The 14,787-nt window shown below is 39.5% G+C and overlaps 1 protein-coding gene across 2 annotated transcripts in view; it reads right to left on the bottom strand.

Moving 5' to 3' along the window:
* dip2ba (disco-interacting protein 2 homolog Ba) overlaps positions 1–12,838 on the bottom strand; it is a 73,076-nt gene extending 60,238 nt beyond the window's left edge. The window contains exon 1 of one of the 2 annotated variants that reach the window (XM_030138176.1): positions 12,573–12,657. In XM_030138176.1, the coding sequence (XP_029994036.1) occupies positions 12,573–12,657 (85 nt within the window). Of the gene's footprint in view, positions 1–12,572 lie in introns of both variants that reach the window. The other variant, XM_030138178.1, reaches the window with a different exon arrangement.
* Between the last annotated feature and the right edge of the window lie 1,949 nt (positions 12,839–14,787).

Genomic DNA, 14,787 nt, shown 5'->3' on the forward strand with positions numbered 1-14,787 from the left:
GACTACATGAGTGGAGCACAATGTGCTCCAACATGGGCCAAAAACTGAGATACACATGGACTCACCGAGGGGGTTTCCTGACGACAACTACTCACTGGGACTTTTTGATAACCTTGGCTCCACACATGAATTAGGAAGGTGGACCATTCAAACACAAGGCACGGATCCAAAAGGAGGGGGAAAAAAGAGCCGATGAGTGAGGGACAGAGAAAGTGTTTGACCTTTTGGAAATTTTCATTGTATATATACAGCAGGACTACTTTACCCCTGATCTCTAGTTTCCCATCAGCCCTTCCTGTGACGCAGGCCTGTGCTTTCATATATAGAAACTGACCAGCTGCTGAGAAAATACTCAGTGTTCTCCACACCCTTCAAAGGTTGTAATGATCAGCTGCAACTGATCAGCTGAAGAGCAGACCAGCTTGAAGGGGGCAGACACTATTGACAACCGACTAAAGCAGAAAAAGAAAATATCAACAACCCTTCCAGTCAAAATTTATATGGACTTCATTTTTTAATACACACACTCATAATGTTTTAATTACTGAAAGAATATACATGTCTTTGAAGGTACTATTTTTCATCTGAGGTTGATATTTAAAGAAAAAACATTTCACTAGCAATCTATTCTGCCATTAGTACATGTGCAGACATTTATTTACTGCTGTGTTCATTCATTATTTTTGCAGGCTACGCTCTGGGAAAAAAATGGGGCTCGAGAGGTAACCATTAATATGTACACATAATGAATGAAAGTAATATAATGATTGATGTTAAAATTCATGATTTTATTTGCTGTTTTCTTGCTATAGCTCACTGGCCCTTAGAGACACTGCCAAGTACAAAAAGTAGGATTTTAAAAGCTTTGTAGTAACACCTCTATTAACGCATTTTATTTTTGACAACTGCTGACAATATTCAGTGAGCTGCATATCTGAAGCAGGTGAAGTTATCTGGAGTTAACTGTCATACACATATGAAGTGAACAGTATCCTGCTTGACAGTGTATAACAATATTTACAGTAAAAAGCGTGTGATACGAGCAAATATAAAGTAGATAAAGTGATTGGTAGTTCTGGTAACTAGAAGTGGACAGTTTGATGATCTTTTACTGAAATCACAGTCTAAATTGCAGAGAACGTGTTGCTCTACTCCTGTTTCCAAATTTAATATTTAATAACATGGTTCTGCATTGCATCAGTCAGTCAAAACAAACAGATACCTCAGCTGACTGTACAAATAACTAGCCTACAAGTCTCTTTTTTTACCTAATGTGATATGCCTGTAAACCAGCGGTGTCAAATATGCGGCCCGGGGGCCAAAACCGGCCCGCCAAAAGGTCCAGTCCGACCCACAGGATGAATTTGCAAAGTGCAAAAATTACACTGAAGATATTAACAATCAAGGATTTTGAACTCATTTTAGTTCAGGAGCCACATTCAGATCAATATGATCTAAAGTAAAATAATTCAAGATTCAAGAAGTTTATTGTCATATATACAGCAGTACTGAGCAATGGAATTCTTACTTTGTGAGTTCCCTTCACACTAATAATGTAAACAGTTAAGCTAAACTAAACTAAAACAATAGAAATAAACAATTTAAGTTAAATAATAGCATACTAGCCTTTAAATAATGACAACTCAGTTTTTCTTGGTAGTTCTTCTAGGTTCAACTGGACTAGTTTTGCTCTTTTGAAGCAAAACTAGTCCAGTTGAACCTCAAAGAACTACCAAGAAAAACAATGACCTGGGCAAATGAGAGATTGCATGAGTAATCGTTCTTATTTTAGGTCCAAACTGCAAATTTTTAACAATATTATACCTATTACAAAATGTTTGTGTAACACTGTGTTTAATGCACTTGTACAAATGATGAGCTTAGGCATAATATTGTTAAAACTACACTTATTATTCTTACAAAATTTCATTTTTTTCAGGTTATTCACATGTTTTTTGTGAAATGATTTTATGTTTTTTATTGTGCTAAAACAAAGAGAAAAAGCTGTCAATATTTATAGGTTATGATGCTATTATTTTACAGGTCCCGCCCACTTGAGATCAAATTGGGCTGAATATGGCCCCTGGAAGAAATGAGTTTGACACCCCTGCTGTAAACAATGCTACTTCAAAAGCAGAGTTTTAGTGGCCGAAAACCTGTTCATAAAACCAATAGGTGAGTGAGTGAGGCAAGTTAAGAGTAAAGCTAGGCCTGAAGAGGTTTATTTTGCTAAAAACATGGTTTAAAGCTTTCGACAATGTGAGTCTGAACATGTTACTGTGGACTGTAGATGCATCATATGATCTGCAAAGCTGCAAGTATTTTTTTTTCAAGTGTCCCAATTTAAAAAGTGCATGCTGGAGTGCTGTGGGGTTTCAATATTGATTAAGTTATTCATTTCCAGTTCCAAGGCTTTATTTTAAATACCCTTGAAAACACAAGTATTAAGCATTGTTTCAATAAAAAAATAAGGGTCTATGTTAGAAGTAGTGCTATTTTTAATTGTACTATAATTGTATAAATAAAGACCTTTACTGTCATCATCTGTTTCTAGTCTGTCTATAATCTACAGTTTATTTCACAACAGAAAGAGAAAAAACATCCCCACTGAAATTATGAACCATGATTGTGATTAAAAACACTGCGATATGATCTTTTGGTTGAGAGTGCCTGCCCCTCCCAGTAACCACTGGAAACCACTGGAATGATGCTTTTACAATTAGCACACCTATGGCAGCTTTCTTCACGGGTTCGACGGCAGGGTGTTTGCTCTGAAAAGGGTAGGTCACGGCAGTCTGCAGAATTTCACACACAACCCATGGGCGTAACAGTGACCCATATGCAGCGGCCCACCGGCCCCGTCAGTTGTGACAGTGTTCGCCGCTGACCGCTGATTACTGGGCAAGACCGGGAGAGACAGACATCCACAATTAGGACTGACTCCTTGGGACTTTGAGAAGGTGGCCTCTGCAGAGCTTTTGTGTCAAAGAGATGCTTGTTTTCTCCTCCTCAGGCATGAAAGCGAATTTGTCTTGCCAGCCAGGTCTATTTATATTCACAAAAGCATTCTTCAGCATTAGCACAGTCACATGGTCAGCCGGGCAGTGCGTATAGCTTACTGATAGACTGGAGGGGCACCGCATTAACTCTCACTGTCTGACAACCACGAGTAAACACAACATGATTTCTGTATCATGTCGCCTATGAGTTATAAATCAGCGAACATCAGTCAACGCGTCTGGTGTGTCACAGCATGGGCCCCCTGACTAAGTGCCCTCGGGCCACTAAAGCGCCGAGTGGGAGGGTTGTGCAACGTTACGTCGGTGCGGTGCTTCACTGTCATCTGGAGACCAGCTGAGATTACAGGTTGGTGAGGTGCTGAATGAATGTAGCAGATAGGGTTTTGATATCATGGCATCTCCATTCATGCTTCCCTCTCGGTGAGTCAGAGTGTGTATCACAGCGGTAAACAACACAGTGACAACCCAAATCCTAAAACAGGTTCTCTCACATTGTGGTGGATGGTTGTGCCCTGGAGAAGAAGACACGCCTAATTACAGTGACTCACACACATACAACAACACAACATACAGGCTTGTCTACCAAGACTTTATACATGGTGTATTTCCATGGACTGTTAGTTTAGCTCTGGATCCATAGGAAGGCTATGGAACAGGACAACAGAGCAAATTACAGCAGAACTATAATCTTTACCCCGGCTCCCGGTTACTTACAGAATAGAGTTTAACCTACTGTTACTGCACTACAAATCAATTAAATGTTTAGAGTCAAATAATCTCTGATACATGTATAAATGTTACAAATTAAGTAGAACAGGCCGGGGGTCAATATAAAAAATACCTGTACTATTTAATAGATCAGACTCATAAAATTGAACATGTGTAATACTGGCAGTGCTGGTTGCCATGTCCATGTTGACCCAACCACATGTAAATGGTTTAGGTTTCTAGAACAGATTCAGTCGTGTGCAAATGATGTTGTAGAAACATCACAACTAAAGGAAGGTAGGAGGACGACAAATGCATTTCACTACCTCAAACGAAATCAGCCAGAGCACTTTGCTGCATCACTGAAATACCGCAAACAGGAAGAACATTTATTGTAAGGGAAGAACTGTGGTTCTATGTTGCAAATAACTCATCTCACATGCATAGTTAACTCTAACTTGTTACAAATAAATGCCGAAGCAGTAAGTTGATATTTTCATTGTGCTGTATTGCCATTTTTGTTTATTGAGATATGTGTTTTTTAGGCATTTTTGAGCCTACAAAGCAGGGTTCTAAGATCTACTGGTCAGCAGGTACAGTAGCAAATATCCTGAATGCAACTACACTGTGTGCACAAGTGAGTATTTTGACCATATCATCATTTTTCTGTGTATTTTCCAACACCAGGCTGTGTAAACTTGATCATATCAGGTGAAGAGGGAGGGTGTGGCCTAAGGAGATCAACACCCCATATCAAGATGTGCATAATTATTAAGCAGCTTCTTTTCTTCAGGCAAAATGGGTCAAAAGTGATTTAACTGACTCTGAAAAGTCAAAAATTGAGGGAAAAAAAAGTCTTCAAAAGAGGAAAAAAAGGTAATCCCTCAGTCTTTCAGAGGGATGCAGCACTTGCTAGGATACTGGGGCTTGATCACAGAACCATCAAATATTTTGCTGCAAATAGTCAATAGGGGGGGTGAGAGAAAAAAAGACACAAATTAGCAGCCAAAGATTTGAGAGGAATCAAAGAGAAGAGCAATGTAGTTGTAGATGTTAATGGTCAAGAATAGAAATAATAATTGTTTACAGTGTAGACTAAATTATCAGTAGATCTTGACAGACCCTATTGTTATGGCAGTGAAATTCTACATTACTGCATTCTTTTAATCATACTACGTAATTTGTATTTTAATATTTCAATTACATTTTTTCATATTTTTGTCTTATTGTTAAAGCGTAACTTTACCCCTAAGGCCAACTCCACCCACAGTGTGATTCGGAGAATTACAACAGTTCAGTCCGAAGCAGGCTGACCATGTGGTGATAAGTGGCTGAATTTGTGTGTGGATTTGAGACAGAAGTAGTTCAGGGACATCTGAATGACAGACGAGCACGAGACACATATGCAGAACCATATCATTTGCCTAACAGCATAATTGCCTAAGTCATACTTTTGGCCAAACTGTGATATCTATGTACATAACTTTACTCTCCTAACACTGCTGCTTCATTTTATGCAGATATCGCAATTTGACCAAAAATATGACTTCGGCAATTATGCTATAAGGCTAATAATATGTGGCTCTGAAAAGGTTAATTTATGTTTTTGTAGAGTGTTTGCCCCCTGAGAGAGGGACGCATAAAAAAAATTCAGTATCAATTTACATGCACTCTATATTTAGAACAATTTTGTCCTTTTTCTTGTGATCAGAGAAAAAAACCCAAAAAAACAGCCATTCTGCAGCTTGTGTTGACATATCTTTGTAGTGTTTTAATATTATAAATAAAGTAAATCTATCTATCTATTATAAAACTGATAAATAAATTAATTGGCTGAGATAATGGTTTTACAAGACAAATATTACTGTCCTCGTGTGAGTCCAGTGGTTCAGAATAAAGTAATAAAACAACAGCAGTTCGGCCCACTGGAAAATCATTGAGGTTTGGTAGAGTGGGACTGATAAACAGGTGGAACACCTCTGTTTATTTTAATACAAACTTAGTGACACACAGTCGTATTCTACATTAGAACTAAAGTACCCTAATGGAGAAAAGACTCAAGAACGTCACATATTTGTTGACTTTTATGTGCATTAACACCAGCATTGCTGCATTTCATCACATTTGTGTTTGAACCTCAAAAATCCTTTTAGTGTTTAGTATCAGTTGAAGTAAACATGCCTTGCCTCACATACCACACAAATGGCTCAATGCAAATTTACATGAACTGTGCTCAGGGGCACTTCAGCAGAGTGCCATGTTGCTAACACAACTTTATCTGCACTTGCACAGTAAATACCTCAGTTTACTAAGCTATTACATTGCACACATCCACGTCACACTCATCCACAGTCCTGACATCCCATGCTGTGTATAATCTAATGCAGAACGTGAGTTTCACACACCAGAGACTTGAAGACACCGACGGCTCATGAGTGGGATGTCAACACATTTCATGGCACTGTTTCAAAGACGGCAACCTCTACCTGCAGAGCATAAACAAGTCACGCACAACAACCATACACGGCATCACACCCACCCACACCCACACAGTCCTGTGAGGGTGTCCTGGTATTTAATGAGAGCATGTGAATAATTCAGCCCACTATAGGCCTGGAGGAGGAAATGGACAAGAGCCACCATTAAGTATTCACAGAAACAGTATTATGTCACATGTACATACACATTTGCATGTGCAAACATGCTCTGTAGGCACAAACACACATAGGGAAGACCTCTGCCAAGTGTCCAACCATCTGCTTTGGCCTAAAGCTTTGGCTCTGAACATATCTGGAGTCTGACCTAGTGGGAACTTTAGGTGGCATCAACAGTAATGTACTATCAAGCAAAAAACAAGAAACACAGGGCGAGACGTGACAGAGTGAAGATCATTTAGATTTGATTTAAGAAATAGAGAGGAGTTGAAATTTGTCACTCCAGTAATTAATCATTGGTCTGGAACCGCTCCTTCATTTTTCATTTCTGGGGGTTGTTATCATCGAGTGGAGACCAAAACATGGATGAAATTGGATAGTCCTGCTACCCTATCAGAGTAAAGAAATGTGTGATACCAAATCCAGTCATAATTACAGCAAAAACATTTGTCTTATTAACAAAGGCTTTAACTGCAGTCGTTTGGTCTTCTTTTAGAGAGGATATAACTGTCCAGTTTACTTCATACCGACATGATAATGATTCAAAGGATTGCTCCACATCAGCAGCAGCCATTTTGGTTGTTTATAAAAGTACCTCAATGGCATTCCTCTGTCAGTTATTGTATTAAAGCTGCTCTGTATCGGCTGAGCAGTTGTGACTGGCATACTACAGTCTTGGTCAGGAGGAAATCTGTATGACGGGGGGGCATACAATCTGCCACAGCAAATGAAAGATTAGCTCTCAGATTCATTAGAGGTGTAAATCAATTTTATAATCATGATGTTTAGAATGATTGTATTCAGTTCTAAGTAGTTCATAGGTGCCATCATGTCTGGTGACTTTTCCAGCATGATTTCACTCAATTCTATAATAGAATGAGATTTTATGATACTGTTGATTTATGACTAAAAACTATAATATAAATCTAACAAAACATTTAAAAGCCCTTTGACGCAAAGGGACAAAAATGGGCTCTGTGTTGCATGTTATAAACCCCTGTCTCCCTCTGCTTGTTTCCTCTCATTTGGACTGTAGATAAACTAATGAAAGTGGTGTGATCATATTAGTACGATAATGCTGTTCTAATTGCCACATTAATTATTGTGGTGAAAGTATCCAACTCCATCCAGGGGATAAATGCACAATCACTAATAAATTAGTAAAGAGTGATTTCATTTGTCTTTTGGCTGAGATTTGAGCAATATAATCAGTGTGCGAGGGCCTTATTCCTCTTTTTGTGCCAGTGCAAAAGACCTCCACCCTAAAAACGTAGCTTTGCAGCAGATACTCCAGATATTTAAGGAAGTGTCTGTCATACGTCTGCAATCTGTTTCAAAATAAGAACTTCGCCTGTTTACAAAAATATCTATTTATTGCTGATTTCATTCATGAAACCCAGAGACAGCAGAGTCCCCCATGAGGATCCGTCTGGCTTTGTCCTACAGACCGTCAGTGATGATGAGTAGGATGACGGATGGCCAACACAGACTGGGTCCATATTAGTACTGTTGTCCTTCATGAGGGCACTGCCTTGAAACAAATGAGCCCAGCATGCTTTGCTGCCTCTGAAAATGAACTAGCTGGTTATGTGTGTGACTGGCCTAGAAAAGAAACAACTGGCAGTAATCTGGACTCCCAGTTGCTACGCACTGTTCAGGAAACATGGAGTCTGACTGTATCTTCACATGAAAAGACAGACATGCACACCAGAAAGGTCAAACCTAAGAAACCGATTAGCTTAAAGTCAGATCTTTCAAGTTGTAGTTTAACATCCACATGACATTTGATTAGTACTAATTCACAGACCAGATACTCATCTTGTCTTATCATTCAGACCCACATGGAACTGCTGAGGTAACATTAAAAAAGTTCTACAAAATGTCAAAAATTCAATTTTCACCTAATGAGCTACAAACGTGAACCTTCACAACATGATTAACAGCAAGAGACAAAGTAAATAATGACGTAAGCGATTTGCACATTTTCTAAAAACATTATTCTATTGAATGGACAATCAAACACAAATTAGAAATACTAAAAACAACAGTCACAGCTGAGTAATGATGTGTTTCGTGTCAAAAGACTGTTTTAATGGCCCCTATTAAGATTCTGTTTTTTGAAACTTGACGTGCCTTATTAAAATTACATACACCAGCTTTATCTAAACTCAATGAAAACTGCACAACACATAGGCTAGTGGGAGTTTAGCTCTACATTCTTTCTTTTCACCCAGTTTTACTCCTTTTTTGACGGTAACTGAAGTCCTCAGTTATGCTTCCACTCTTTACCATCACAATTTTCTCGATAATGTCAGATTTGCACATGTGCATGTCTAAACAGATTATAAGACAGTTCCCTCCTTAGCTACTTCAATCATAAGTTACAGAAAAATGTATATTTTTTTTACCACTTTCCCCAATCACAGACATGTAAACATAGAACCTACATTTACTGCTTCAGTCTGTTGTTGCATCACATCAACATGATCCCCATCCAGGTCTAATTCAATGCTAAAGACTGAACCTGAATGTTCTGTCTGGGATCTGTTTATCAGTGCTATCACGCTTCTGTTTAACAACTAGAGATGTCAACTCAATAGAGGAAAGACACACATGACCTTTTACCCCTTGGCCCAGCTGACAGTGGCAGGGTGAGTGGGATGAACCACTCCCTGCAGTTGTACACACCACACGTCACCTTCTTGAGTATGACTAGTCATGGCCCCTCCCTGTGGGGCTTCCTATGGAGGCAGCTCCTTCCAACGTACACACAAAGACTGGGTTCAGCTGAATGGCCTAAATGGCAGCAGAGCTCCTGGCCACGGCAGCTCAGACCAGCTGAATGGTCTTCATTGTGTCCCCATGGTCACAGGGGGCTTGCAGAACTGGGCTGCTTTTTAAGAGGCCATTTGGCAGGCCTGTGTTCTTATCCAAGCAACCCAACAACAGGCATTTCCACTTGCTTTACAGACTGAGTTGTCAGGGACTTTAGAAAAAGTAGCCTGTAAGGTAAAGCGACATGCCACAAGCATCTAGTCGTAAAGACACTAAGTGGCTTATGTGCATAGCATCCCTAAGTACCGGCAACAATAAAATAAAGAGCAATAACAACATTTACTAAGCCTTCAAAAGCTGTGCCTGTATGAGCTATGCAGTCAGACAAGATGTGCAAAAAGTCAGATACCATTTAGCTGACCAAAAACAAAAAACATGATTTTCACTACAATGACTTACTCAATGACTACAAGCAAGATTGTGCAGGAGTTTGCGCAAGTTATTGTCATCTGTCATCCAAGAGATATGATGAAATCCTTGAGCACAGCACATTTGATTTCTGGATATAATAAAGCTCTTTGAATGCCAAGCTGAATATTGGTAAAGAGATGAAAGAGCTACAATGACGATCTCATAATTCAATCACCTTAAAATCCTTCATAACATTGATGAAAACAGTACTGCCATAAAAATGTATTGGTGTATAAAACTACATCAATCTGTGAATACTTCAAATTGAACCATGTTTTAGATATAATACAGAATCCAGTATAAAGGGCCATTGTACATGATGCTTTTTTAACTGCTGACAGAAAGAAAAAACAACTTCACCTAAAAGCGCTTATTTGGTCTGAATTATAAAACACTGAATGTGCTTATGTTTTCAATAACACATGCATATAACAAGGTTATGATTTATCTAATGTACAGTACTGTGCATACTTTACTGTAGTATATACAGCAGTAAAAACTAATTTCAATGAAAAAAACAGCTTCTATAAACCAAAGTGGTCATATTTAGTGTGTCCTTCCTTTTACACTTAACATGCCTTTAATCCTATTGTTCAGACAATATGAAATTTTTGGCATTCACTTACTGATATTTTATTCCAGGTTTCATTCAACACATGCCAGATGCTTCTAATGGTTTTTGCTGCTGCTTGTCATGGGGTCAGGGGTCACACTAACTACTGACTTTAACCTTTACAACCCATTTAGTTCCATTTTTTTGTGTGCCTTTTAAGGCTGTGCACGTTTCTTGTATTTTCTTGTTGTATCTGAAGAAAAGAGAATAAGAAATAAATATGCATGTTCATTTCAACGCTGCAAAAACAACAAATTTAAAGGCTGCCTTAACTTTTGTACAGTACTGTGCATCTCTTCAAAATGGCTGGATGATCATTATGAGGTAAAAATGACAGGAAAAGTGGTCAGGAACATTCAGATCGGTACATCTTTGCTCACAAATGTGTAGATAAAGCCTCAAGTGAATTAGGCCCCGGTGGTTTGTCAGTTTTAATAAGTGGATTTGCAGAAAAAAACTACTTGTCTAATACACCCATCCAAACTTCTTAAAAAGGTTGGAGTACAGTAGGGATCATCACCTAATGGTATGGATGTAAATACTGTCCTATCCACAACCTATGAAATTAACTTATTAAAAAAATGGTAGTCATGTAAGAGATTAATACAGCATTAATATGTATTACCAGAGGTGCCAAAGTTAAAGGAACTCTTGTGGTTTTATAGAATATAATCAAATCAGGAAATGAAGTACTCATTAGCATTTTCATGGAACCATTTGAGTCATTATTCCAATGACAGATCGTACAAATAATATGTAGTGACCGGTCACTGCTTGAGATGATTGGATCCGTCTCCTCAGCTGGGGGAATGTGGCCCAGGTGTCACCAAGCTGCCACTGATGTGACAGCGAATGTAGAGCAGGACAGGGCCTGGCAGCTGCTTTGTGGAAGGAGGTGGGACTGGGCTACGCTTTGGTTGAACGAATGGCCAACATTTGTGTACACAACAACAAATAGACACATCCGTCAGCTTTCTTCACGGGGTTTCACCTGAGCAGAACCACAGAGGTATACACCTGACCTGACAGACCTCAGACAATTTGTTGGCCATGAACCTGAGGGTAACATAAACATATGATGAGCACAGTGCAGGTTATCCAACCTATAATTCTTGTAATGACAGGTTTATACTGTGTTTAAGACTCATACTGTTTGTCACTATGGCCAAACACTACCTTCACATCATTACTGGCAGTCATTCATAACAGACTGCACCTTCTTATGACACCGGAGCAGATGATGACTACAGGCCTTTTCATTATATTTCACTATTAGTCACAGTGAATCACTCCGACACTGAAATAATTCATTTTTCGGCCGAACCTCAGGTATCATGTTGGGCGGAGTAGTATATCAAATATATTCAATGTGTCGTAACTTGTTCTCTATAAGATAATAGCAAATGTAGTATTGCAAATATCGAGTATGAGTTGAAATTTTCTGAGCCAGTGAATGAAATTTGCTTTGTCATTTCAGATTTTCGCACTCCCTCTCTCACACATGTACGTATTTGCAAAAGGATCAGAGTATATAGGATATTTTATGTTATGTGTCATGAATGCCAGGTCCAGTTGGAGTGATTCTTCAGATCCTGACACCACTAAAATGCCTGATTAGTCCACCTCAACCAGGAGGAGTGTAAGATGCTTTGCTGCCATAGTAGAGTCAGTGTTTTTGTCACATCTTTAGAACACAACTGGAAATTTAACCCACATATCAAAACATCCCCATCACCATTACCCACCCCCCAGTCATGTATGAGGCTTGTATGATGAATGACTGGACCCCATGTAGTCTCACATGAACCAAACCCATACCATATGAACAAATATAACCAAGATGACAGGGGAAGGGTCAAGCCCTGACAGGCAGCCCTTGCCTGTGGCTATCTCAGTGTGTGTCAAAGCCACACTAACACTGAGCTATGCCTTTGACATTCAATCACACGACAAATAGGAAGATTTAGTACACACACACAGCTTTAAATCGACATTTTGCTTCGGGTAGGGCCACTTCAGCTCAAGGCAGAAGATAAAGGAAACACAATGGCAAGGATGAAAGCCATTTGCTTCCTCCTGTATGGTACAATGCTGCTTGTCATGCCCTGCTAGCTCGTATGCCCACATCCTGTATTAGCACAAAATAAGCTAGGTGGCACAGCTTGACGTGCACTCCCATTCAATGCATTATCAACGGAAAGTAGCCTGGAAGGAGAAAACTACTGGTAGAATCGATGCCGGTTAGCCCAGACAATTGGGCTACAAAGCTAGCTCGAAAATCTGCCCTAGCATCCCCCCATCAGCCCCGTTAGACCCCCTCCCCTCCTTTACCTTCAGACAGCTCCAGATCCAACTCCGCCAGTTGGTCTCTAACCTCTTTTGGCAGGGCGGACAAATCCACGCCGCGGTCTGCCATGACGGAGCCACGAACACGAGTGCAGGCGAGTTTTAAAGAACCGGGCTGTTGTCAAGAAACGTGGGAAAATAAAAACAAAACGCCCTCCCTCAAGACACAAAACAACCATCAGAGTGGGAGAGACAGTCCATCCGCACGGCTGGCCCCTCCGCCATAATGGGAAAAACTCACCAAAGGCAATGAGCGGCGGTCACGTGACTACATTTACCTCGCCTGTACGTTAATTCACTGCATCTGAGCCGAAATCACACCGAAACTAGTGCGCCCCCTGGCGGCAGTCAGCCGAACACACACACACACACACACACACACACACACGCACACACACACACACACACTCCAGTCAACCAGAGGGGAGTGGTGCAAGAAGTATTCACATGTGAACCAGGATTAGGACAGTTAACCCTTTCATGCACAGTGGTCACTCCAGTGGACAGTTCTTCTCCAGCTGTTCTCTTGTATTTTCATGGATTTCGTTGTTTTAGTTTAAAATTGCCCTTCTTCTTCCTAAGATATTTCAAGTTGTTAATGTTTTTCAGATTTTTAAGGAAACATTGTGGATGTAAACATTATCCTAAAGTCATTTTACTTTTTTCACCATTATTATTTTACTAGTCTGGCTCACTTGAGATCATTCATTCATTCATTTATTATTTGAACCCGCTTTATCCTCACTAGGGTCATGGGGGCCTATTCCAGCTACTTAAGGGCGAAAGCGGGGTACACCCTGGACAAGTCACCAGTTCATTGCAGGGTTGACATATAGAGACTCTCACATTCACACCTATGGGCAATTTAAATTAACCTATTAGTGCATGTGTTTGGATGGTGGGAGAAAGCCGGAGTACCCGGAGAGAACCCACGCAGACACGGGGAAAACATGCAAACTCCACTCAGAAAGGTCCCACCCCCGTCGACTAGTGTTGGAATCGAACCCAGGACCTTCTTGTTGTGAGGCACAAGTGCTAACCACTGCACCACCGCGTCACCCAACTCGAGGTCATATTGAGGTGAATGTGGCCCCTGAACTAAAATGAGTTTGACACCCCTGCATTACTGGGTCTCAGGAGGATACTGACAATGCCAGGCAATCTACAACAAAGTAATACAAATATAAACCATCAAAACAGCAAATACACTATGAAAAACTGTCTAATCAAATTAGCCCATAAAGACCCAATTAGCCACCGACGACCAAAACCATCTACTGATCTAAAATGTTTAATAACTTCTGATTCACTAATCAATACATGGAAATAACTGGTGCAAAATGCAGTTTGTCGTCTTTTCACAGTCATCGGATATGACCCACTGGGACGTTCAGAGGCTCCGTAGTGGACGTGGAAACACTGTCATCTTGGATTCACCAGTAAAACCCATGGAGTTTGATCAATGACAGTGGATGATACACTGGGTTTATTTTCAGTTAAAGATACATTTTGCCAAAAAAGTCACTTTTTCGTCACTTTTCTCTGGTTCTGATATAATAACCCTCAATTTTAATCTGAGCTTTTGTGAACATGATCCATAAATTAAATAAAAGAAAATACCTGATGTTCACTGAAAAAACACAAAATACATAGGATTATGTCATCATAAATTGTGATAAATCAAGTGAGAAAAGTTAAATATAAAGAAAAAAATATTTTGGAACTGCCACAAAAGTAACAGTGTCTTTATGGGTTAATGACTTTTGATAGTCTTTAGTGTATTTATCATATACAAATAGACAAAGATGGCTGCTGATGTGGTCCAATCTATGTCACATTTATATTTGATTTATTTTGCTATATATTGGTGTTACTTCAAAGTTAGGGTTAAGATGCTCAAGGGCCCATTATAACCTTATTATGACACTGGTCATGATGCAAGATTATTTTACAAAAACTAATGAGCGTAAAGCTTGACAAGAGGTAAGCATAGCAAACCAAACTTGACAAATGCACTTAAAATATTATACAATACAATATAAACAATATGATTTTTGGATGCTGATGATAAATATTGTGAGTAGGCTGAAACATTCATGTGCTGACAATGAAAGCATGATTCCAGAGTAATGCAACTTGGCATGCACTGATATCAACTCATCTGATTTTTAATGCTTTAATTGCAACGAAATAAACCCAC

The sequence above is a fragment of the Sphaeramia orbicularis genome, chromosome 7 (assembly GCF_902148855.1).
Source record: "Sphaeramia orbicularis chromosome 7, fSphaOr1.1, whole genome shotgun sequence".
Classification (NCBI taxonomy): domain Eukaryota; kingdom Metazoa; phylum Chordata; class Actinopteri; order Kurtiformes; family Apogonidae; genus Sphaeramia; species Sphaeramia orbicularis.